A 26,702-nucleotide genomic window follows, 5' to 3' on the forward strand; every position below is an offset into this window, starting at 1 on the left:
CAGGAAGGAGACGTGTTCTGTCTCCTAGAGATGAATGTACTTTGGTGCGAAAGTGCAAATCAATCGCAGAACAACAGCAAAGGACCTTGTGAAGATGTTGGAAGAAACCGGTACAAAAGTATCTATATCCACAGTAAAACAAGTCCTATATCGACATAACCTGAAAGGCCGCTCCGCAAGGAAGAAGCCACTGCTCCAAAACCACCATAAAGCCAGACTACGGTTTGCAATTGCACATGAGGACAAAGATTGTATGTTTTGGAGAAATGTCCTCCGGTCTGATGATACAAAAATAGAACTGTTTGGCCATAATGACCATCGTTATGTTTGGAGGATAAAGGGGGAGGCTTGCAAGCCGAAGAACACCATCCCAACCGTGAAGCACGGGGGTGGCAGCATCATGTTGTGGGGGGGTGCTTTGCTGCAGGAGGGACTGGTGCGCTTCACTAAATAGATGGCATCATGATGCAGGAAAATGGATATATTGAAGCAACATCTGAAGACATCAGTCAGGAAGTTAAAGCTTGATCGCAAATGGGTCTTCCCGAAATGGACACTGACACCAAGCGTACTTCCAAAGTTGTGGCAAAATGGCTTAAGGACAACAAAGTCAAGGTATAGGAGGGGCCATCACAAAGCCCTGACCTCATCCTATAGAAATGTGTGGGCAGAACTGAAAAAGCATGTGCGAGCAAGGAGGGCTACAAACCTGACTCAGTTACACCAGCTATGTCAGGAGGAATGGGCCAAAATTCACCCAACATATTGTGGGAAGCTTGTGGAAGGCTACCTGAAACATTTGACCCAAGTTAAACCATTTAAAGGCAATGCTACCAAATACTAATACTGACCCACTGGGAATCTGATGAAAGAAATAAAAGCTGAAAGAAATCATTCTCTCCACTATTATTCTGACATTTCACATTCTTAAAATAAAGTGGTGATCCTAACTGACCTAAAACAGGGATTTTTTACTAGGATTAAACGTCAAGAATTGTGAAAAACTGAGTTTAACTGTATTTGGCTAATGTGTATGTAAACTTCCAACTTCAACTGTATGTTTGTGTGTTCTTCAAGTATAAATTACTGAGTATTCCAGTAACTTTGGAAAGTTATCCAAAGCTTTGCAACCTTAATGTCACCTGTCCCGCAGGATGGAGCTGCGCTGTGTCATCGCCATCATCCGCCACGGAGACCGCACCCCCAAACAGAAAATGAAGATGGAAGTCAGACACCCTCTGTGAGTCTGTACATCTTCCTGTTTCCTGCTTCTCAAATACCCCCTCTCCCCATTCCCAGTGGATACATCACCTGCTCCTGAAATGCCCCCTCTCCCCATTCCCAGTGGACACATCACCTGCTCCTCAAATGCCCCCTCTCCCCATTCCGAGTGGACACATCACCTGCTCCTCAAATGCCCCCTCTCCCCATTCCCAGTGGATACATCGCCTGCTCCTCAAATGCCCCCTCTCCCCATTCCCAGTGGACACCACGCCTGCTCCTCAAATGCCCCCTCTCCCCATTCCCAGTGGACACCATGCCTGCTCCTCAAATGCCCCCTCTCCCCATTCCCAGTGGACACCACCACGCCTGCTCCTCAAATGCCCCCTCTCCCCATTCCCAGTGGACACCACCACGCTTGCTCCTCAAATGCCCCCTCTCCCCATTCCCAGTGGATACATCGCCTGCTCCTCAAATGCCCCCTCTCCCCATTCCCAGTGGATACATCGCCTGCTCCTCAAATGCCCCCTCTCCCCATTCCCAGTGGACACATCGCCTGCTCCTCAAATGCCCCCTCTCCCCATTCCCAGTGGACACATCGCCTGCTCCTCAAATGCCCCCTCTCCCCATTCCCAGTGGACACATCGCCTGCTCCTCAAATACCCCCTCTCCCCATTCCCGGAGGACACCACACCTGCTCCTCAAATACCCCCTCACCCCATTCCCAGTGGACACCACGCCTGCTCCTCAAATGGACACCCCCTCTCCCATTCCCAGTGGACACCACGCCTGCTCCTCAAATACCCCCTCTCCCCATTCCCAGTGGACACCACGCCTGCTCCTCAAATACCCCCTCTCCCCATTCCCAGTGGACACCACGCCTGCTCCTCAAATACCCCCTCTCCCCATTCCCAGTGGACACGCCTGCTCCTCAAATACCCCCTCTCCCCATTCCCAGTGGACACATCGCCTGCTCCTCAAATACGCCCCCCTCTCCCCATTCCCAGAGGACACCACACCTGCTCCTCAAATACGCCCCCTCACCCCATTCCCAGTGGACACCACGCCTGCTCCTCAAATACCCCCTCTCCCCCCCTCTCCCCATTCCCAGTGGACACCACGCCTGCTCCTCAAATACGCCTGCTCCTCCCCTCTCCCCATTCCCAGTGGACACCACGCCTGCTCCTCAAATACCCCCTCTCCCCATTCCCAGTGGACACCACGCCTGCTCCTCAAATACCCCCTCTCCCCATTCCCAGTGGACACCACGCCTGCTCCTCAAATACCCCCTCTCCCCATTCCCAGTGGACAGAATTTGACACACAACATTTAATGACTTTCTGATCAACGTCATATAACAAATACAACTTGTAAATCACCTTCCCGAGTCCCGTTGTGTCTCAATGTTGTTTCCGTTGCGTTTTTTTTCAGGTTCTTTGAGCTGTTTGAGAAGTACGGAGGGTACAAGTCAGGGAAACTGAAGTTGAAGAAGCCCAAACAGCTACAGGTCAGTCCAAGTATCTCTTCTTTGCCTGTAACCCAGGAACCTGCAGTGTGTTCCTCTGTTGAGGGGAACTCTATTTACGACAATATGGTAGTGCTGTGTATGGCCTCTACTTCTAATCCAGTTTGTCAATGTTTCTTCCATCTGGAAGTGTTTCCTGGCCACTGTTGCCTTCGCTTGCTCTTTGTAGGGGTAAAGGCTTTGGTTGCTGTTAAACACTTTGACAAATTAGTTTGACTGATGTCAGTGTGTGTGTGTGTGTGTGTGTGTGTGTGTGTGTGTGTGTGTGTGTGTGTGTGTGTGTGTGTGTGTGTGTATAGGAGGTGCTGGACATTGCCCGGCTCCTACTGGCTGAGTTGGGGCAGCACACGGACTGTGAGATCGAGGAGAAGAAGGGTAAACTGGAGCAGCTCAAGACTGTCCTGGAGATGTGAGTGAGACGCTTATGGCTGGGTTATAGGCACACACACACAGACATCATGCCCTGATCTGTCCATTTTATCGACCATGCATAAGGTCTGCTCTGCTGTGTCTGTGACGCGTTGGTGGCGAAACCTCCTGTGTCATTGCTGTGTGTGTCTGTAGCCCAATACACAGATTGAATTAGCCTTATTCACTAAGCCCACTCCAGCCTAGTAGATTTCACATTTACTTTGTGAACACCCCCCTCCTCCATGCGTCTAACTCTTTTCCTCCCTCCTTTCTATCTCTCCAAAGGGAATCCAGCTTGAATGACACTCAGTACGCACCACCCCCCCGTCCCTTATAAAGGAAGAGGTTCACTCCTCCTTGTTCTCCGCACTCACTGTAACCACTGCTACCATGAACCCCTATTCAGAATGATGAGGGATGTTATACTGCACTTAGAATCAGGGAACACTAGCCACAACAGTGTGTCCGCGTGCGTTTGGGAGAGTGCTTTGTTGTCTGTAATGCATGTCGTTCTGAAAGTTGCCCTGTAATTCCTCTCACTATCCCTCCTCACTCTTCTCATCCTCTTCTCATCCTCTGTGTACTATACGTAGGCTTACTGCTTGAGCCCGTTGATAATGGTATGGGATTGCATATTAACCAGTTACCATTAGCACCTCATTGACAATAACCAAGGACAACATTCTTGGTTGGATCAAATACAAAGGCCCAGAGTCATTTCAGTATGTTAAAAAAATATACAGTTAAAGTCGGAAGTCTACATACACCTTAGCCAAAGTACATTAAACTCAGTTCTTCACAATTCCTGACATTTAATCCTAGTAAAGATTCCCTGTCTTAGGTCAGTTAGGATCACCACTTTATTTTAAGAATGTGAAATGTCAGAATAATAGTAATAATAATAATAGAATAATAGTAGAGAGAGTGATTTATTTCAGCTTTTATTTCTTTCATCACATTCCCAGTGGGTCAGAAGTTTACATACACTCAATTAGTATTTGATAGCATTGCAGAGCTGGTGTAACTGAGTCAGGTTTGTAGCCCTCCTTGCTCGCACACACTATTTAGTTGTGCCCACAAATTCTCTATAGGATTGAGGTCAGGGCTTTGTGATGGCCACTCCAATACCTTGACTTTATTGTCCTTAAGCCATTTTGCCACAACTTTGGAAGTATGTTTGGCGTCATTGTCCATTTCGGAAGACCCATTTGCGACCAAGCCTTAACTTCCTAACTGATGTCTTGAGATGTTGCTTCAATATATCCTCATAATTTTCCATCCTCATGATGCCATCTATTTTGTGAAGTGCACCAGTCCCTTCTGCAGCAAAGCATCCCCACAACATGATGCTGCCACCCCCGTGCTTCACGGTTGGGATGGTGTTCTTCGGCTTGCAAGCCTCCCACTTTATCCTCCAAACATAATGGTGGTCATTATGGCCAAACAGTTCTATTTTTGTTTCATCAGACCAGAGGACATTTCTCCAAAATGTACGATCTTTGTCACTACGTGCAGTTGCAAACCGTAGTCTGGCTTTTTTTATGGCGGTTTTGGAGCAGTGGCTTCTTCCTTGCTGAGCGGCCTTTCAGGTTGTCAATATAGGACTCGTTTTACCGTGGATATAGATACTTTAGTACCTGTTTCCTCCAGCAACTTTACAAAGTCCTTTGCTGTTATTCTGGGATTGATTTGTACTTTTCGCACCAATGTACGTTCATCTCTAGGAGACAGAACACGTCTCCTTCCTGAGCGGTATGGCGGCTGCGTGGTCCCATGGAGTTTATACTTGCATACTATTGTTTGTACAGATGAACGTGGTACCTTCAGGCGTTTGGAAACTGCTCCCAAAGATGAACCAGACTTGTGGAGGTCTACAATTTTTTTTCTGAGGTCTTGGCTGATTTCTTTTGATTTTCCCATTATTTCAAGCAAAAGAGGCACTGAGTTTGAAGGTAGGCATTGAAATACATCCACATGTGCACCTCCAATTGACTCCAATGTTGTCAATTAGCCTATCAGAAGCTTCTAAAGCCATGACATCATTTTCTGGAATTTTCCAAGCTGTTTAAAGGCACAGTCAACGTAGTGTATGTAAACATCTGACCCAGTGGAATTGTGATACAGTGAATTATAAGTGAAATAATCTGTCTGTAAACAATTGTTGGAAAAATTACTTGTGTCATGCACGAAGTAAATGTCCTCACTGACTTGCCAAAACAATAATTTGTTAACAAAATTTGTGGAGTGGTTGAAAAATAAGTTTTAATGACTCCACCCTAAGTGTATGTAAACTTCCGACTTCAACTGTATATATACATACACACACACACACACACAGAAAGTGTACTAGTCAAAAGTTTTGCACACTCTTGGCATTTTCTCAACCAGCTAAATGAGGTAGTCACTTGGAATGCATTTCAATTAACAGGTGTGCCTTGTTAAAAGTACATTTGTGGGATTTATTGATTGAATTTCTGCAAAGAAACCACTACTGAAGGACACCAATAATAAGAAGAGACTTGCTTGGGCCAAGAAACACGAGCAATGGACATTACACCGGTGGAAATCTGGCCTTTTGGTCTGAGTCCAAATTTGCGATTTTTGATTCCAACCGCCGTGTCTTTGTGAGAGGCCTAGTAGTTGAACGGATGATCTCCGCATGTGCGCTTCCCACCGTGAAGCATGGAGGAGGTGTGGGGGTGCTTTGCTGGTGATGCTGTCTGATTTATTTATTTAGAATTCAAGGCACACTTAACCAGCATGGCTACCACAGCATTCTGCAGCGATATGCCATACCATCTGGTTTGCGCTTAGTGGGACTATAATTTGTTTTTCAACAGGACAATGACCCAACACACCTCCAGGCTGTGTAAGGGCTAGTTGACCAAGAAGGAGAGTGATGGAGTGCTGTATCAGATGACCTGGCCTCCACAATCCCCCGACCTCAACCCAATTGAGATGGTTTGGGATGAGTTGGACTGCAGAGTGAAGGAAAAGCAGCCAACAAGTGCTCAGCATATGTGGGAACTCCTTCAAGAATGTTGGAACAGCATTCCAGGTGAAGCTGGTTGAGAGAATGTCAAGAGTCTACAGAGCTGTCATCAAGGCTGTCATCAAATATGTTTTTATTTAACACTTTTTTTTGGTTACTATGTGATTCCATATGTGTTATTTCATAGTTTTGATGTCTTCACTATTATTCTACAATGTAGATAATAGTACAAATAAAGAAGAACCCTTGAACGAGTAAGTGTCAACTTTTGACTGGTACTGTGTATATACAAGTGCATTTGGAAATTATTCAGACTCCTCAACTTTTTTCCACATTTTGTTACAGCCTTATTTTGAAATTGATTTTTTTTTAATAAAAAAAAAATGTATACACACAATACTCCATAATGACGAAGTGAAGAAAAAAAGATACCTTATTTACATAAGTATTCAGACTCTTTGCTATGAGACTTGAAATTTAGCTCAGTTGCATCCTGTTTTCATTGATCATCCTTGATGTTTCTACAACTTGATTGGAGTCCACCTGTGGTAAATTCAATTGATTGGACATGATTTGGAAAGGCACACACACCTGTCTATATTAAAGGTCCCATAGTTGACACTGCATGTCAGAACAAAAACCAAGCCATGCGGTTGAAGGAATTGTCTGTAGAGCTCCGAGATAGGATTGTGTTCATGCACAGAACTGGGGAAGGGTACCCAAAATTGCTGCAGCATTGAATGTCCCCAAGAACACAGTGGAAGAAGTTTGGAACTACCAAGGCTCTTCCTAGAGCTGGCCGCTCAACCAAACTGAGCAATCGGGGGAGAAAGGCCTTGGTCAGGGAGATGACAGATGGAAGCGTCTCCTCAGTAAAAGCCACATAACAGCCCACTTGGAGTTTGCCTAAAGGACTCTCAGAACATGAGAAACAGGATTCTCTGGTCTGATGAAACCAAGATTGAACTCTTTGGACTGAATGCCAAGCGTCACACCTGGAGGGAACCTGGCACCATCCCTATGGTGAAGCATGGTGGTGGCAGCATCATGCTGTGGGGATATTTTTTAGTGACAGGGAGACTAGTCTGGATCAAGGGAAAGATTAACAGAGCAAAGTACAGAGATGGTAGTGGTTTCTTTGCAGCAATTCGACCATGAAGGCCTGATTCTCCTATGATCAGTTGATGTTGTTGAGTCTGTTACTTTTATTTGGGCTGCAATCTGAGGTGCAGTTAACTCTAATCAATTTATCCTTTGAAGTTGAAGAAAAGTTAAGTTCTTGACATTTTCTGTATTGACTGACCTTCATGTCTTTTAAAGTAATGATGGACTGTAATTTATTTGCTTATTTTGTTCTTTCCATAATATGGACTTGATCTTTTACCAAATAGGGCTATCTGTCATTGTAAATAAGAATTTGTTCTTAACTGACTTTCCTAGTAAAAAGGTTAATTAAAATATCTTCTGTAAACCACCCCTACCTTGTCACAACACAACTGATTGGCTCAAACGGATTAAGAAATTAACTTTTAACAAGGCACACCTGTTAATTGAAATGCATTCCAGGTGACTACCTCATGAAGCTGGTTGAGAGAATGCCAAGAGTGTGCAAAGCTGTCATCAAGGCAAAGGGTGGCTACTTAGACTATAAAATATATTTTGATTTGTTTAACTCTTTTTTTGTTTCTTTTTTTGTTACTACATTTGTGTTATTTCATAGTTTTGATGTCTTCACTATTATTCTACAATGTAGAAAATAGTAAAGATAAAGCAAAACCCTTGAATGAGTAGGTATGTCCAAACTTTTGACTGGTACTGTATATTTTAATTTATTTCGTTGTTTTTTTATACATACCCTTGATTTTTTTCTCCCCACATTTTGTTACGTTACAGCTTTACTCTAAAATAGATTTTTTTTAAATTCTCATCAATCTACACGCAATACCTCATGATCGATCACTAAGGTTTTTAGAAATGTTTGCAAATTTAAAAACTGAAATATCACATTCACATAAGTATCCAGACCGTTTACTCAGTACTTTTGAAGCACCTTTGCTAGCGATTACAGCCTCCAGTCATCTTGGGTATGACGCTACAAGCTTGGCACACCTGTATTTGGGGAGTTTCTCCCGTTCTTCTCTGCAGATCCTCTCAAGTTTTGTCAGGTTGGATGGGGAGCGTTGCTGAACAGCTATTTTCAGGTCTCTGCAGAGACTCAGACCATGAGAAACAAGATTCTCTGGTCTGCTAAAACCTAGTTGAACTCTTTCGCCTGAAACCTAGCACTTATCCCTACGGTGAAGCGTGGTGGTGGCGGCATCTTGCTGTGGGGGATTTCTTTTCAATGGCAGGGACTGGGAAACTAGTCAAGATCGAGGAAAAGATGAACAGTGCGAAGTACAGAGAGATCCTTTATGAAAACCTGCTCCAGAGCGCTGAAGACCTTAGACTGGGGTGAAGGTTCACCTTCCAACAGGACCAAGAACCTAAGCGTCAGCCAATACGATGCTGGAGTGGCTTCGGGACAAGTCTCGAAGTGTCCCACCAGAGACAGGACTTTAACAGACACAATGTAGTTGAGTACGGTTACATGCACACAACGTGATTATTGTGGATAGTCAGATTAATATAATGGTTTGATTAAAACGTTTACGTTCTTTGCAAGAACGATTTCCATAATAATCCTGTTTACATGGACACATCTGAAATAAGGCTACCTGATGGCACTCTGATAAATTCCCGAAAATCAACCATTTAAAATAAACTTTCTACCACAGTCACCATGTTATTTTTGCTAAACATATTTGAGTCGAAACAAAGTTTGCATGTGACAACTACTTCTAAGATACATTTCAGTTGTTTCAAACTCACTTCACTCGCACTAAAGAGGGAGGCTTGCGCTACCTGTGCTGGCTCTGTTAGATTTGATGAGAAACACCGCTGGAATGCCAATTTTTATTATTATTTTTTAACTGTTTAGTAATTTTGAAAGATTGCGCGGGAAAAACTGGTTTCAATTGGCGTATGCTTATTTAGAAATTGACCTTACGCCGATTATGATAACCAAATTTAAGGCGTTTTACATGACTTTTACATAATCTGCCTACTGCCGTAATCCTTTTTAATATGGAATTATTCCTGCGCATGTAAACATACTCTATCTGTTGGAGCAGGTCCTCCTACTCATTTGATCTGTGTGCGTTGGGCTAAAGCTATGGGGAATCCAGGATCAGTCGTTAACACTGATCGTATCGCCTATCAAAACCATTTTCCATCACGGGGCCATCATGTACTTGGTCTGTAAATCTTGTCATACTACATGTTTGTCCCAAGGACTCCTAAACGTTTTCCAATTAGAGGACAGTATGTTTCTATTAGTGTCGGATATGCTAAATTATTATCATAGCCGGTGCATTGAACAGCTGCTGTTACATAGCGCAGCCCTCACTATTGCCACAGCACTGTATCCACAGGGGAGGCCGAGAGACAATTTTACACAACCGGGTGGGTGGAATCCCAATGGTGTCGTCTTTCACCCCTGAGTGCTATGCACTTTAACCAAACGCCTGTCACATCCCAAAGGACAGCGCTGGTATGGCACATGAGGGATTAATAGTGACACACAGTGACAGCGGGGGTCCAAAGTTCACACACAAAAACAACCCAAAACATGTTTCCAGAAACATGGTAGGCAGCTAGTTTAGCCTAGCCTAACTAGCCACTGACTGACTGACAGACAGACTGAGCACCTGCTAGCTAGCATTTGAAGCTAGTTTCCAGAAACATGGTAGGCAGCTAGTTTAGCCTAGCCTAACTAGCCACTGACTGACTGACAGACAGACTGAGCACCTGCTAGCTAGCATTTGAAGCTAGTGGGAGACTGTTCTCAACCATGGTTCTGAAATTAAACGTGTCCAGCAAGGTTGGAGTCAATTCCATGGGAGGGAGAAAAAAAAATACATTCAGGTGATTCATTGAAATTCAGTCCAATAAATAATTGAATTCAATCCAAGAAAATATTTATATTTTTAAAATGTGGGTCTTTTTTTAAATGTACTTCCTTGACTTGACAGATTTAGATTGGAGTAGAGTTCAATGTCACATGTCTGGGTTTGTGTGTGTGCTGTACATGTATAATGATGACTGAAGCTTCATTAAGTGAAGATACCCCGTGTGTCTTCCAGGTATGGGCATTTCTCAGGCATCAACAGGAAAGTGCAACTCACCTACCTGCCCAACGGACAGCCCAAAGCCTCCAGTGAGGAAGAAGGTAGGGAGTCACAACCGTACACTCTATCTGGTCATGTTCATGATTACACATGCACTATACAGTTGAAGTCGGAAGTTTACGTACATCTTAGACAAATACATTTAAATTCAGTTTTTCACAATTCCTGACATTTAAATCCTAGTAAAAATTCCCTGTATCCGGTCCGTTAGGATCACCACTTTATTTAAAAATGTGAAATGTCAGCATAATAGTAGAGTGATTTATTTCAGCTTTTATGTCTTTCTCACATTCCCAGTGGGTCAGAAGTTTACATACAATTTAATTAGTATTTGGTAGCATTGCTTTTAAATTGTTTAACTTGGGTCAAATGTTTTGGGTAGCCTTCCACAAGCTTCCCACAATAAGTTGGGTGAATTTTGGCCCATTCCTCCTGACAGAGCTGGTGTAACTGAGTCAGGTCTATAGGCCTCCTTGCTCGCACACGCTTATTCAGTTCTGTCCACAAATTTTCTATAGAATTGAGGTCAGGGCTTTGTGATGGCCACTCTAATACCTTGACTTTGTTGTCCTTAAGCCATTTTGCCACAACTTTGGAAGTATGCTTGGGGTCATTGTCCATTTGGAAGACCCATTTGCGACCAAGCTTTAACTTCCTGACTGATGTCTTGAGATGTTGCTTCAATATACGCACATAATTTTCCATCCTCATGATGCCATCTATTTTGTGAAGTGCACCAGTCTCTCCTGCAGCAAAGCACCCCCACAACATGATGCTGCCACCACCTTGCTTCACGTTGGGATGGTGTTCTTTGGCTTGCAAGCCCCGCTTTATCCTCCAAACATAACGATGGTCGTTATAGCAAACAGTTCTATTTTTGTTTCATCAGACCAGAGGACATTTCTCCAAAAAGTACGATATTTGGCCCTATGTGCAATTGCAAAACGTAAAATTGCAAAATTGCAATTGCAAAACAAAAACGCTTTTTTATGGCGGTTTTGGAGCAGTGGCTTCTTCCTTGCTGAGCGGCCTTTCAGGTTATGTCGATATAGGACTCATTTTACTGTGGATATAGATACTTTTGTACCTGTCTCCTCCAGCATCTTCACAAGGTCCTTTGCTGCTGTTCTGGTATTGGTTTGCACTTTATGCACCAAATTGCATTCATCTCCAGGAGACAGAATGCGTCTCCTTCCTGGGCGGTATGACGGCTGTGTGGTCCCATGGTGTTTATACTTGCGTACTATTGTTTGTACAGATGAACGTGGTACCTTCAGGCGTTTGGAAATTGCTCCAAAGGATGAACCAGACTTGTGGAAGTCTCCAATTTGTTTTCTGAGGTCTTGGCTGATTTTCTTTTGATTTTCCCATGATGTCAAGCAAAGAGGCACTGAGTTTGAAAGTAGGTCTTGAAATACATCCACAGGTACACCTTCAAATTACAGAAATGTTGTCAATTAGCCTATCAGAAGCTTCTAAAGCCATGACATAATTTTCTGGAATTTTCCAAGCTGTTTAAAGGCACAGTCAACGTAGTGTATGTAAACTTCTGACCCACTGGAATTGTGATACAATGAAGTAAAATAGTCTGTACATTTTTTGGTGCAAAATTACTTGTGTCATGCACAAAGTAGATGTCTTAACCAACTTGCCAAACTGTAGTTTGTTAACCAGAAATGTTTGGAGTGGTTGAAAAACACTTAGGTTGGAGTCATTAAAACTTGTATGTAAACTTCCGACTTCAACTGTATATACAAAAGTATGTGGATATGGCAATTTAGCCACAACCGTTGCTAACAGGAGTATAAAATCGAGCACACACCCATGCAATTTCCATAGACAAACATTGGCAGTAGAATGGCCTTATTGAAGAGTTCAGTGAATTTCAACATTGCACCTTGTTCCAGTAGGATGCCATCTTTCCAGCAAGACAGTTCGTCAAATTTCTCCCCAGCTAGATCTGCCCTGGTCAACTAAGTGCTGTTATTGTGAAGTGGAAATGTCTAGGAGCAACAATGGCTCAATCGTGAAGTGGTAAGCCACACAAGCTCACAGAACAGGACTGCTGAGGCTCGTAAAAATAGTTTGTCTTCACAAACTGCCTCTGGAAGCAACGTCAGCACAATAACTGTTCACCTGGAGCTTCGTGAAATGGGTTTCCATGGCCGATCTGCCGCACACAAGCCTAAGATGTGCAATGCCAAGCGTCGGCTGGAGTGATGTAAAGCTAGCCGCCATTGGACTCTGGAGCAGTGGAAACGCTTTCTCTGATGAATAACGCTTCACCATCTGGCAGTCCAACGGATTCATCTGGGTTTGGCAGATGCCAGGAGAACAGTACCTGCCCTAATGCATAGCGCCAACTGTAAAGTTTGGAGGGGGAATAATGGTCTGGGTCTGTTTTTCATGGTTTGGGCTAGGCCCTTTAGTTCCAGTGAAGGGAAATATTAACCCTACAGCATACAATGACATTCTAGATGTGCTTCCAACTTTGTGGCAACAGTTTAGGGAAGACCCTTTCCTGTTTTAGCATGACAATGCCCCCGTGCACAAAGTGAGATCCTGGTTTGTCAAGATTGGTGGGGAAGAACTTGACTGGCCTGCACTGGGCCCTGACCTCAACCCCATCGAACACCTTTGGGGTGAATTGGATCGCTGACTGTGAGCCAGGCCTAATCGCCCAACATCATTGCCCGACCTCACTAATGCTCTTGTGGCTGAATGGAAGCAAGTCCCCGCAGCAATGTTCCAACATCTAGTGGAAAGCCTTCCCAGAAGAGTGGAGGCTGTTATAGCAGCAAAGGGTGACCCAACTCCATATTAATGCCTATGATTTTGGAATGAGATGTTCGACAGGTGTTCACATACTTTTGGTCATGTAGTGTACTTTTGACCCTTTCTGCTTTTTTTTGTGATTTAACTGCAGGACCTAATGCAGGTGTGTGTGCGTGCATGTGTATTATTGTTGTACAGAAGGTCCGAAGGAGGGTCCGTCTCTACTGCTGGTGTTGAAGTGGGGAGGGGAGCTGACCCCGGCAGGCAGAGTACAGGCTGAGGAGCTGGGGAGGGCCTTCCGCTGCATGTACCCTGGAGGACAAGGTGCAGTACTGTACTACTGGACACGCCACACCTCACCACTACACTGGACTGTATACTATTTCTATATACGGACCTAGGGCTAGATGGGAGTTTGTATGGGCACAATTTAGTCAAACCCAAATAATTTTAAAGCACCTCTGGTTTCAATGTAAATCAATTCAACTACTGCTATAAACAGCCGTTGAATTACATGTAGATAAAGCTGTAAAGTGATTGATAAGAAAATGTCTCTGCATATTCTGTCTGTCACAACATCCAGTAACACATTTACAGAGCCCCTAATTTCTCTTTGTGAAGTCACAAGGTCAGGAAAAACTCAGGACTTTACACGATGTCCCAAAGGCTAACTTGAGATCCATGTGCTTAACTCAGTTTTTTTTTGTAAATCATGAATTGAGGTCAATGGGAGATTTGGAAAGTCTCAAGTCTCAAACGCGTTATGATCTGGTGAGGATTTGTGCCAGCGTCACTTATGCCTGCCTTTCTCATTCTGAAGGGGGATCCAATCTCAAACGAAGACAAACACCTTTCTTTCCGTTTGACATTTACACTCTGATTTCACCTCCTCCAAAGGCTCTCTACCATGACCTCACGTGTTACTGTTCTTTACATGTCATTGACACGTTTTGTTTTAGGTTCAGAGGAGGAGTCCGATTTTCTGAATGAAAGGGCATATGGGCATTTTAGAAGATGCACTGTCTTGTAAAGATGATCGTTAATCACACTCAATTTCGAACAAAAATGAAACACTAAGCACAAACACACTGCAGGATTATTCAACATGGAATTTGCCAGGTCTTGTTCATTAGTCAAGCATGTTTTACACATGAGGATTTTGAAATATATATTTTTTGTATTTTGAATTGTCCACAAATGTACAAGGGAGGTCCACTTTCCCCTTCCTGCCTAGTGTCATTTTCATACCCAGGTTTATTGTAATGTTCTAATCCCAAGGTACTGTAGTAACATCACTATATCTGCATTAGGCTTTCCCTTTCCATGTATGCTTTCTAAAATAAGTTTATACTACCTACACTAGACAATGCATGATAAACTACTCTTCCAAGCAAAGCCTAGCAAACTAAGTGGAAAGTGACTATTTTTAGATGACTAGACGGCGGGCCGATATGATTTATATATATATTATTACACACACACACACAGTGAGGGGGGGAAAAAAGTATTTGATCCCCTGCTGATTTTGTACGTTTGCTCACTGACAAAGAAATGATCAGTCTAATGTTAATGGTAGGTTTATTTGAACAGTGAGAGACAGAATAACAATTAAAAAATCCAGAAAAACCCATGTCAAAAATGATATAAATTGATTTGCATTTTAATGAGGGAAATAAGTATTTGACCCCCTCTCAATCAGAAAGATTTCTGATTTCTGATTTCTTTGATTGCCTCTGTGGCCAGGTGTCTTTTATACAGGTAACGAGCTGAGATTAGGAGCACACTCTTAAAGGCAGTGCTCCTAATCTCAGTTTGTTACCTGTATAAAAGACACCTGTCCACAGAAGCAATCAATCAATCAGATTCCAAACTCTCCACCATGGCCAAGACCAAAGAGCTCTCCTAGGATCTCAGGGACAAGATTGTAGACCTACACAAGGCTGAAATGGGCTACCAGACCATCGCCAAGCAGCTTCGTGAGAAGGTGACAACAGTTGGTGCGATTATTCGCAAATGGAAGAAACACAAAAGAACTGTCAATCTCCCTCTGCCTGGGGCTCCATGCAAGATCTCACCTCGTGGAGTTGCAATGGTCATGAGAGCCATGAGGAATCAGCCCAGAACTACACAGGAGGATCTTGTCAATGATCTCAAGGCAGCTGGGACCATAATCACCAAGAAAACAATTGGTAACACACTACGCCGTGAAGGACTTAAATCCTGCAGCGCCCGCAAGGTCCCCCTGCTCAAGAAAGCACATATTCATGCCCGTCTGAAGTTTGCCAATGAACATCTGAATGATTCAGAGGACAACTGCGTGAAAGTGTTGTGGTCAGATGAGACCAAAATGGAGCTTTTGGCATCAACTCAACTCGCTGAGTTTGGAGGAGGAGGAATGCTGCCTATGACCCCAAGAACACCATCCCCGCCGTCAAACATGGAGGTGGAAACATTATGCCTTGGGGGTGCTTTTCTGCTAAGGGGACAGAACAACTTCACCGCATCAAAGGGTCGATGGACGGGCCCATGTACCGTCAAATCTTGGGTGAGAACCTCCTTCCCTCAGCCAGGGCATTGAAAATGGGTCGTGGATGGGTATTCCAGCATGACAATGACCCAAAACACATGGCCAAGGCAACAAAGAAGTGGCTCAAGAAGAAGCACATTAAGGTCCTGGAGTGGCCTAGCCAGTCTCCAGACTGTAATCCCATAGAAAATCTGTGGAGGGAGCTGAAGGTTTGAGTTGCCAAACGTCAGTCTCGAAACCTTCATGACTTGGAGAAGATCTGCGAAAAGGAGTGGGACAAAATCCCTCCTGAGATGTGTGCAAACCTGGTGGCCAACTACAAGAAATGTCTGACCTCTGATTGCCAACAAGGGTTTTACCACCAAGTACTTAAGTAATGTTTTGCAGAGTGGTCATATACTTATTTCCCTCATTAAAATGCAAATCAATTTATAACATTTTTGACATGCGTTTTTCTGGATTTTTTTGTTGTTATTCTGTCTCTCACTGTTCAAATAAACCTACCATTAAAATTATAGACGGATCATTTCTTTGTCAGTGGGCAAACGTACAAAATAAGCAGGGGATCAAATACCTTTTTCCCTCACTGTATGTGTATATATATATATCATTATATATCATTTTTTTCCGTCTTCTTGCTATGCTTTAAAAAAAATGATTTATATAAAATATAGTTTTTGTACCAGGGCCTCCCGAGTGGCACAGCGGTCTAAGGCACTGCATCGCTAGAGGCCTCACTACGGATCCGGGTTTGATCCCGGGCTGTGTTGCAGCCGGCCACGACCGAGAGACCCATGAGGCGGCACACAATTGGCACAGCGTCGTCCGGGTTAGGGCAGGGTTTGGCCGGCTTGGATGTCCTTGTCCCGTCGCACTCTAGCGACTCCTTGTGGCGGCCGGGCGCATGCACTCTGACTTCGGTCACCAGCTGTACAGCGTTTCCTCCGACACATTGGTGCGACTGGCTTCCGGGTTAAGCGAGCATGTGTCAAGAAGCAATGCGGCTTGGTGGGGTCGTGTTTCGTCAGACGCACGGCTCTCGAACTTAGCCTCTCCCGAGTCCCTACAGGAGTTGCAGCGATGGGACAAGACTAACCACCAATTGGATACCACGAAATTGAGGAGAAAAATGGGTAAACATTACCACAAAAAAAACAATATATGTACAGAGGAGTGTTAAGAGTAGCAAACGTTTTCTGTTAATTCTGCTCTTGTCTTCTTACCTCTTGCACTGTATACTAGAAGGTAGCTGCGGGCGCCTTGGCTTCGAGTCTCTTATTGGTAAGAAGGGCTTGGACTTTGCTCCCGCTGTTAACTGTCACGAATGGATACATTCAAACTGCATCGTCCTCATTACACTACTCACCCATTCCACTGGCTAACCTGGGAACCTTGGGAGGTTTGGGTTTTATCATAAGAACAATATGTCTTTTGCTGTAGGTTTGTGTGAAAGGGTCCATGAGGTGATCCGACGATCCAAGGAAGCAAAGGTGTTTGGTCATCTGCAAATGCAGTTTCATGACTCAGCAAGTTTTGAAGCCGTTCAGTGACTGCGGGATCATCTCCTACTAACAATGCTCCTGGCAATTCTCCATGGGTTGGAATTGTTTGTCTGAATTGTTTACCAGCAGCGTAGCTTCGGTTTCACTTCCGAACGAAAACGAGCATGATAACTGAATTGGTTAGTTAAGGGTTTCGACCACATTCCATGTGTTTTTAACCATTTTTCATCCCAGGTAAGAGATGTGAAGGACTTGCTTTCCTTCCTTTTCAGGTGAACAGAATCCAGTTGACTGATATTTTTATTTTATTTTTTTGTCACAAAATCAACACGGTTTCCTCCCTCCAACTGCAGATATATACTACCTATATGTTTTTGTGCACATACAGTCTGTGCTGTTACATAGGCGCGCACCAGAGGAGGCTGGTGGGAGGTGCTATAGGAGGACGGGCTCATTGTAAATGTCTGGAATGGAATTATTGGAACCGTATCAAACGGGTCAAAACATATGGAACCCACATGTTTGACTCGTTCCCAATAATTCCGTTCCAGTCATTACAATGAGCCCATCCTGCTATAACTTCTCCCACTAGCTTCATCTGGCAGGCATCCTTTAATTCTCGCTCTCCTTTCCTCTGTGATGTCCTCTAAGCCTGATGTTCCTCCCTCTGTGTGTGTGTGTGTGTGTGTGTGACCCTGTAGGGGACTATGCCGGTTTTCCTGGCTGTGGTCTGCTTCGTTTACACAGTACCTACCGCCACGACCTCAAGATCTACGCTTCAGACGAAGGCCGTGTACAGATGACCGCTGCTGCTTTTGCGAAGGTATGTTTACAGTACAACGTCTGTGTGTGTGTGTGTGTGTGATGCATGCTCACTGTATATGTAAGCCTGGTTCCTTTCATTTGTGTTCTGTGTCAATACATCTCTCCCTTTGCATGTATGACCACTTTCTGTGTACAGAACATATTGTTGAGTGTGTGTGTGTGTATATCTCATAACTGTCTTATTGTGTAGGGTCTGCTGGCTCTGGAGGGGGAGCTGACTCCCATCCTGGTGCAGATGGTGAAGAGTGCCAACATGAACGGCATGCTGGACAGCGACAGTGAGTCTCTGACCGACTGCCAGCAGAGGGTGAAGGCCCGCCTCCATGAGATCATGCAGAAAGACCAGGACTTCACTGAGGCAGACTACCAAAAGGTACAGTCTGTAGATTCCGTCATCGAGACCACTGCTACCCACCCAGTCGTTGTTTGGAAAGGCCATAGGAGGAAAGCCCTGTTTTTGAAATGGTTAACATTTAACTCGGGGCTCCCGAGTGGCGCGCCAGGCTAAGGCATTTCATCTCCGTGTTGGACCAGCGTCGTCCGGGTGTAGGCCGTCATTGTAAATAAGCATTTGTTCTTAACTGACTTGCATAGTTAAATAAAGGTTCAATAAAGAAAGCCTGCAGGTGTAATGCCTTAATAGTTATAATAAGCATGAATGAGCCAATAATAATAATGTGCATTCAACTAAGAATCATTATGACATGCTCATTTTTAAATTTATTTATCTATTTTTATATTTTTTAACGCTCTAACCACTAGGCTAACCTGCCGCCTCATGTCAAGTATTTCAATACATTGTACAGTAACTACATCATAATGTATTATAACTACATCATAATGTATTATAACTGCATCATAATGTATTATAACTGCTGGCGTTAAGTAAACTATGGTCACCCGTTGCACTGATGTGAGGCTCCATTGACAATTCCATCAACTTGAGCAGTCCTTGAAAAGTGTTTTTGAGATTTGATTGTTTTTAATCTACCATCCTGTTTCCTATCCATTCCTTACTGTACCGCCTTCAACTGATCATGCCATTACTGTCAATCTCCAGAGTCTCACGTAACATTTCAACACTACCTGTTATGGATACCAACACTGGCATTGCAGAGTTCCATTAAGTGCTGCACGATTTGTACCACTGTAATAGCATGTGACTGTTACTATGTGCTGCAGCTGGCCCCTACAGGCAGCCCCTCTCTGGTCAACTCCATGAAGATCATAGGGAACCCAGTGAGGACGTGTGACCAGGTCTACGCCCTCATCCAGAGACTCACCTCCCAGATCCGCAAAAGGCTCGAGGACCCCAAATCTGCAGGTCTGTTCTCTGTTTAGAATTGACTGGAATTTAAATACTTTATTGTCCGATTATAAGACTTTTTGACCCATTCCTAATAGGTCAAAATGTAAACATTAGTGGAGACTGCTTTCCAGGTCTGGATTCACTGTTACATTTGCTACCAAAGAGCGGTGCGGAAGCTAACTAGCCAACTGTAAATAAGTGAATTGTTTTACCTCCGTTCGATAGAGAAGTTACTTAGCTAGCTAGCTAAAGTTATTGACGGTTAGTTATCTACCGCTCCTACACTCTTTTGCTAGCTATCGGGAATGCCGTCGTGTCAAAAATATACCTCAAAATGGGTTTCTCCAGTTTTGTTTACATTTTGCTAATGTGATATACACTGAACAGAAATATAAATGCTACATATGAAGCGTTGGTCCCATATTTCATGAGCTGAAATATTAGATCCCAGAAATATAAAATCATATTTCTCTCAAATGTTATGCACAACTTTATTTATCCCTGTTAGTGAGCATTTCTCCTTTGGCAAGAGAATCCATCCATATGACAGGTGTGGCATATCAAGAAGCTGATTTAACAGCATAATCATTACACAGGTGCACCTTGTCCTGGGGACAATAAAAGGCCAGTCTAAAATGTGCAGTTTTAAAACACCTTTCCACAGATGTTTTGAGGGAGCGTGCAGTTAGCATAGTGACTACAGGAATGTCCACCAGAGCTGTTGCCAGAGAATTGAATATACATTTCTCTACCATAAGCCGCCTCCAACATCGTTTTAGCTAGTTTTACAGTATGTCCAACTGGCCTCACAACCGCTGTCATGTGGGCGAGCGGTTTGCTGATGTCATCGTAGTGTAGAGAGTGCCCCTTGGTGGTGGGATTATGTTTTTTTTTGGCAGGCATAAGCTACAATAAACACAATTGCATTTTATTGATGGCAACTTGAATACACAGATACTGTGACAAGATCCTTTGGGGCCCTTTTTTAAATTATTTTTTATAAAAGTATCTGTGACCAACAGATGCATATCTGTATTCCCAGTCATGACCCAAAACACCTCCAGTCTGTGTAAGGGCTATTTGACCAAGAAGGAGTGTGATGGAGTGCTGCATCAGATGACTTGGCCTCCACAATCACCTGACTTCAACCCAATTTGAGATGGTTTGGGATGAAGGAAAATCAGCCAACAAGTGCTCAGTATATATGGGAACTGTTGGAAAAGCATTCCAGGTGAAGCTGTCATCAAGGTGGCTACTTTGAAAAATATAAAATATTTTTTGATTTAACACTTTTGTTTTGGTTACTATACGAGTCCATACGTGTTATTTCATCAATTGAATTCCTGTCTAGTGTAACCTACGCTAACTGTCTGCTGTAAGCTAAGTCCTTTCCTGTTCCCAGACCTGCAGCTGTACCACAGTGAGACCCTGGAGCTGATGCTGCAGCGCTGGTCCAAGCTGGAAAGGGACTTCCGGAATAAGAGCGGCCGCTACGACATCAGTAAGATCCCAGACATCTACGACTGTGTGAAGTACGACACGCAGCACAACGCCACGCTGGGCCTGGAGGACACACTGGAGCTGTTCAGGCTGTCCCGTGCCCTGGCCGACATCGTCATACCTCAGGTGAGGGGAAGACGAATACCCACACGTTCACGTTTACCTGCGCAAACGGGGACTATGGCAGTGGTCTCGACCTATCAAGCGGGGAGCATGACTCCTGAACATTTCTTTGCTCCTTGTTGGATAGAGAAACGTGAACACACACAGAGGGAAGAATTTTTGACCAGCGTGTTACTTTAGACTCCCGTCCCCTCAGTCTCTGAGGATGATTATGGCTCAAGATGCTTCTTTCTTACTCTTTATCGTTTCCTTTTCAAATGCGTAATGCCGACTAAGCTTACTTTGCTATCCCTTCAAGTACAGTAAGCCTGGCTATGAAATTACAGTTTTAGGAACCTGCCAGAAAATGATCAACCGAAGTAACATCTTTGAGCATGAAATTGTTCTGTTTCTCTCTCCAGGAGTATGGCATCAATAAGCCAGAGAAGATGGACATTGCCCAGGCCTACTGCCTGCCCTTGATGAAGAAGATCCAGCTAGACCTGCAGAGGACCCACGAGGACGAGGCCGTCAACAAGCTGCACCCACTGTGAGTTGCAGTGCCACCTGTGACCACGGTCTGTGGCTCGGTGCCACTGATCTAGGATCAGTTGTTATTATAGATACTCATCACTGTGCTGCAGTTGGTCCCACACTGTCTTTGTCCATTGTCTGAGCCCGAGTTCTTATTAGATCCCTGTTATAATGGGTGTGTACCGCTGGACAAAGATTTTTTTTTAATCAGTCGGACGCAAAGGATTGCTGCTCCCGGACCAGGCCCAAATCCCCATCATTCGAATGAAGAGACACTGATACAAAGGGCACATATCTGGGTGCCTTGTGAGAATTAGTCTACGAGTGGGTAACCCACCTGTACCATCCATCCTATTGGCCAGCATGCAATCATTGGAGAATAAACTGGATGAGCTCTGTTCGGGACTATCCTATCAACGGGACCATAAAAACTATAATATCTTATGTTTCCCCGAGTTGTGGCTGAACGACGACATGGATAATATACAGTTGGCTGGTTTTCCAGGGCTCCCTTGTAGCGCAGCGGTCTAAGGCACTGCATCTCAGTGCTAGAGGCGTCACTACAGACCGTGGTTCGATTCCAGGTTGTATCACAACCGGCCATGATTGGGAGTCCCATAGGGCGGCGCACAATTGGCCCAGCGTCGTTAAGGTTAAATAAGAATTTGTTCTTAACTGACTTGCCTAGTTGAAATAAAGGTAAAATACGTTGTTGTTTTTAAATCCATGCAGCTGCAAGACGACCGCTACGTCCCAGTAAGACGAAGGGTGGTGGTCTGTGTCTATTTGTCAATAACAGCTGGTGCGTGATCTCTAATATTAAGGAAGTCTCTAGGTTTTGCTCAACTGAGGTAGAGTACCTCATAAGCTGTAGACCACGCTATTTACCAGGAGAATTTTCATCTGTAGCTGTCTATTTACCACCACAAATTTACCACTGTCTATTTACCACCACAAACTGATGCTGGCACGAAGACCGCACTCAGCTCTCCCTCGCCCTCCATTTGGCAAATCTGCTATCCTCCTGATTCCTGCTTAAAAGCAAGAATTTAAGCAGGGCCATGAAGATGCTAAACTACAGGACTGCTTTGTTTGCACAGACTGGAATAGAAAATACACCACATCAGTCACCCAGCATTGATGACGGCCTACATATCCCAGCCTTTAATGCAGGAAAACTTAAATCCGTTTTACCTCATTTCTATTAGCGTGTCACATGTGCAGACCACCAGAGGGGACAAAAGCTGGACCACCTTTACTCTAAACACTGAGACATGCCCACATTCACATCGACGGGGCTCTAGTGGTCCAACCATACCAAGTCAGTCGTAAAGAGGTCACAACAACGCCTATTCCCCCTCAGTAGACTGAAAAGATTTGGCATGGATCCTCAAAAAGTTCTACAGATGCACCAACGAGAGCATCCTGCAACCTGACTGGTTGCATCGCCGCCTGGTATGGCAACTGCTCGGCATCCGTCCGCAAGGCGCTACAGAGGGTAGTGCGTACGGCCCAGTACATCACTGGGGCCAAGCTTCCTGCCATCCAGGACCTCTATACCAGGCGGTGTCAGAGGAAGGCCCTAGTCATAGACTGTTCTCTCTGGTACCGCAAGCCGTACCGAAGCTGCTGCTACTCTGTCTATGCATAGTCACTTTACCCCTACCTACATGTACATATGACCTCAATTACCTCTACTAACCCGTACCCCCGCACATCGACTCCCTGGTTATTATTTTATTATGTTACTTTTTTTGAAACTTTAGTTTAATTAGCATTTCCTTACTCTGCATTGTTGGTTAAGGGCTTGTAAAATAAGCATTTCACAGTAAGGTCTACACCTATTCTATAGCGAATGTGACAAATAAATAAAATTTTATTTGATAGTTGAATATTTTAAAATGATTTCCAAATGCATTTCAAATACCCCTAGGACCAAACAGAGTACTTAAATATCTGTATTTGAAAATACACTTATTTCCAATATTCTACTTGTATTTTCTAATTAAATACTTACCTAAAAATGTATGTGACAGTATTTGCAATCAATAGTATGAAATAGTATTGGGACCGCGGTCGCCCTAGGAGCAGTTCTTATAACACCATGTTGGGGAGTGAGTTCCACTTTCCTAGGACCAGGTCTGGCTATGTACCACTGTCCCAGGTTCAGTTTCTATCCAGTAAACCCGCCATTGAGGTGTGTCTCTAGAGCCCCCGTAAGTGATCACCCTTTGTCTTTCATTCCCTCTGGTGGTTCAGGTACTCGCGGGGGGTCATGTCTCCAGGGCGTCACGTCCGGACCCGCCTCTATTTCACCAGCGAGAGCCACGTCCACTCGCTGCTCAGCATCTTCCGCTACGGCGGACTACTGGATGTACGTTGTCACTGTTAAAGTAGCCTGGTCCCAAATCTAGTTGGCATGATAATAGTGACAATGATCATAGCTTAGGAGTTGTCAAGATGGCACAAACAGATCTGGGGTCAGGTTAGTTGTTGTAAAGGGATAGTTCACTTGAAGTACCAATTGTGATACTACACTTAAGGTCATGAATATTGCAGACTTGGGTTTAAAATCAGAAAATATTTTTTCCGGTGTAGTTTTCTCTGGTTATAATGTTGTGTGTTTGCGTGTGTGACAGGAGGTGAAGGACCAGCAGTGGAAACAGGCCATGGATTACCTCAGTGCCGTCTCTGAACTCAACTACATGACTCAGATAGTCATCATGCTGTATGAGGATAACAACAAGGTCAGTTAGGCCTCTCTGTCCCTATGTCAGTCGTCTTTTCTTTCTGAAGTATTACTGCACCTGGTACCATTACTGTACCATCCTGTCGGTATGTGTCTCTTCCTCTCACTCCCTCGCTCTGTCGTATAGCATCAGTGCTTCTGTTTTGTGTTTCTGTGTGTGTGTTGAACAGGACCCCGGCTCAGAGGAGCGTTTCCACGTGGAGCTCCACTTCAGTCCCGGGGTGAAGAGCTGTGAGGACGAGGAGAACGTCCCTCTGGGCTTTGGCTTCCGCCCAGCCTCCGCTGAGGTCTGTGGGGTGTCTGTGTGGGTGGGGGTGGGTGTGTCTGTCCACAGCCCCCCCCCCTCATCTGTCTCTTTAATCCAATCCAGAACCAGGAGAAGCAGACCAACCAAGGCAGTCTGGAGGACCTATCACAGGACGAGCCTGACCGGGCCCTGCCTCTCTCTGAGCTAATCAGCATCAGAAGATCACCCATGATACGCAACCGCAAGACTGGCTCCATGGAGGTACTTGATCAGGGCCATGTCAGTTATTGTGTCCCCTGTCCCAAATTGAGTGTATTCCACATTTAGGGTGGTGTCTTTTTGGTGCACGCAACGGAAAACAGTTTGCAATGGAAAATATTTTTTGTTGTTTCTGATTGAATAAGTCCAGGTAGTTCCTACCTGTTTGAGTTACTAATCATAAACATAACCCAGGCACAGCTTTCATCTGTTCAGATATTGTATTGCTGGGATAGGCCTGTTTGAATCCAAACCCACATAGAAAGAGACAAACCTTAATTTTGTAATACTTTACGGAAATCCAACGCTTCTCAGGCTACATAGTATTTTTAACGCCCTGTGTAGCCCGTCCCTATTAGTGGATTCTTTAGTAAAGTAATGCGTCTGTTTTTACAAATGAATGGAGACCAGTTTTACCTAATTTCTATCAACATGTTAAATGTGCAGCCAGAGGGAAAAGAACTCTGGACCACCTATACTCCTCACACAGAGACGCATACAAACTTCTATGCTCTGCTATCCTTGATTAGGCAAAAATAACACTGAAACATGCATGACAGCACCAGTTGCACCGGAAGGCTCCTGAACATCTAGTCAAATGGCTACCCAGATTATTCACATTGTCCCCTCTCCACACCACTGCCTGCCACTCTGTTGTCATCTATGCATAGTCACTTTAATTAACTCTACCTACATGTACAGTTGAAGTATGAAGTTTGCGTACTTAGGTCGGAGTCATTAACTCGTTTTTCAACCACTCCACAAATGTCTTGTTAACAAACTATAGTTTTGGCAAGTCTGTTAGGACATCTACTTTGTGCATGACACAGGTAATTTTTCCAACAATTGTTTAGACAGATTATTTCACTTATAATACACTGTATCACAATTCCAGTGGGTCAGAAGTTTACATACACTAACTTGACTGTGCCTTTTTCAGAAAATGATGTCATGGCTTTATAAGCTTCTGATATGCTAATTTACAACATTTGAGGCAATTGGAGGTGTACCTGTGGATGAATTTCAAGGCCTACCTTCAAACTCTTTACTTGACATCATTGGAAAATCAAAAGAAATCAGCCAAGACCTCAGGAAAAAAATGTGTAGACCTCCACAAGTCTGGTTCATTCTTGGGAGCAATTTCCAAATGCCTGTAGGTACCACGTTCATCTGTACAAACAATAGTATGCAAGTACAAACACCATGGGACCACACAGCCGTCATACAGCTCAGGAAAGAGATGCGTTCTGTCTCCTAGAGATGAACGTACTTTGGTGCAAAAAGTGCAAATCAATCCCAGGACAACAGCAAAGGACCTTGTGAAGACGCTGGAGGAAACCGGAACAAAAGTATCTATATCCACGGTAAAACGAGTCCTATATCGACATAACCTGAAAGGCTGCTCAGCAAGGAAGAAGCCAGACTATGGTTTGCAACTGCACATGGGGCCAAAGATCATACATTTTGGAGAAACGTCCTCTGGTCTGATGAAACAAAAATAGAACTGTTTGCCATAATGTGTTTGGAGGAAAAAGGATGAGGCTTGCAAGCCGAAGAACACCATCCCAACCGTGAAGCACGGGGGCGGCAGCATAATTTTGTTAGGGTTCTTTGCTGCAGGAGGACTGGTGCACTTCACAAAATAGATGGCGTCACGAGGCAGGAAAATGATGTGGATATATTGAAGCAACATCTCAAGACATCAGTCAGGAAGTTAAAGCTTGGTCGCAAATGGGTCTTCCAAATGGACAATGACCCCAAGCATACTTCCAAAGTTGTGTCAAAATGGCTTAAGGAAAACTAAGTCGAGGTATTGGAGTGGCCAGCACAAAGCCTTGACCTCAACCCTATACAATTTTTTGGGCAGAACTGAAAAGCGTGTGCGAGCAAGGAGGCCTACAAACCTGACTCAATTACACCAGGTCTGTCAGGACGAATGGGCTAAAATTCACCCAACTTATTGTGGGAAGCTTGTGGAAGGCTACCCAAAACGTTT

General features: G+C 44.2%; 1 protein-coding gene across 17 annotated transcripts in view; it reads left to right on the plus strand.

Moving 5' to 3' along the window:
• Positions 1 to 26,702, plus strand: part of LOC112218283 (inositol hexakisphosphate and diphosphoinositol-pentakisphosphate kinase 1-like) — a 67,945-nt gene that overhangs the window by 17,345 nt on the left and 23,898 nt on the right. For 9 of the 17 annotated variants that reach the window (XM_042301289.1, XM_042301288.1, XM_042301284.1 and 6 more), the window contains 14 exons: positions 1,154 to 1,240; positions 2,653 to 2,728; positions 3,046 to 3,155; positions 10,334 to 10,419; positions 13,352 to 13,477; positions 17,884 to 18,005; positions 18,198 to 18,380; positions 19,190 to 19,331; positions 20,719 to 20,942; positions 21,341 to 21,468; positions 23,703 to 23,826; positions 24,092 to 24,199; positions 24,372 to 24,488; positions 24,572 to 24,709. In XM_042301289.1, coding sequence (XP_042157223.1) covers positions 1,154 to 1,240; positions 2,653 to 2,728; positions 3,046 to 3,155; positions 10,334 to 10,419; positions 13,352 to 13,477; positions 17,884 to 18,005; positions 18,198 to 18,380; positions 19,190 to 19,331; positions 20,719 to 20,942; positions 21,341 to 21,468; positions 23,703 to 23,826; positions 24,092 to 24,199; positions 24,372 to 24,488; positions 24,572 to 24,709 — 1,771 coding nt within the window. The remainder of the gene's footprint in view (positions 1 to 1,153; positions 1,241 to 2,652; positions 2,729 to 3,045; positions 3,156 to 10,333; positions 10,420 to 13,351; positions 13,478 to 17,883; positions 18,006 to 18,197; positions 18,381 to 19,189; positions 19,332 to 20,718; positions 20,943 to 21,340; positions 21,469 to 23,702; positions 23,827 to 24,091; positions 24,200 to 24,371; positions 24,489 to 24,571; positions 24,710 to 26,702) is intronic. The other 8 variants (XM_042301287.1, XM_042301285.1, XM_042301298.1 and 5 more) reach the window with 1 other exon arrangement.

This window comes from Oncorhynchus tshawytscha, linkage group LG19 (genome assembly GCF_018296145.1).
Source record: "Oncorhynchus tshawytscha isolate Ot180627B linkage group LG19, Otsh_v2.0, whole genome shotgun sequence".
Classification (NCBI taxonomy): Eukaryota; Metazoa; Chordata; class Actinopteri; order Salmoniformes; family Salmonidae; genus Oncorhynchus; species Oncorhynchus tshawytscha.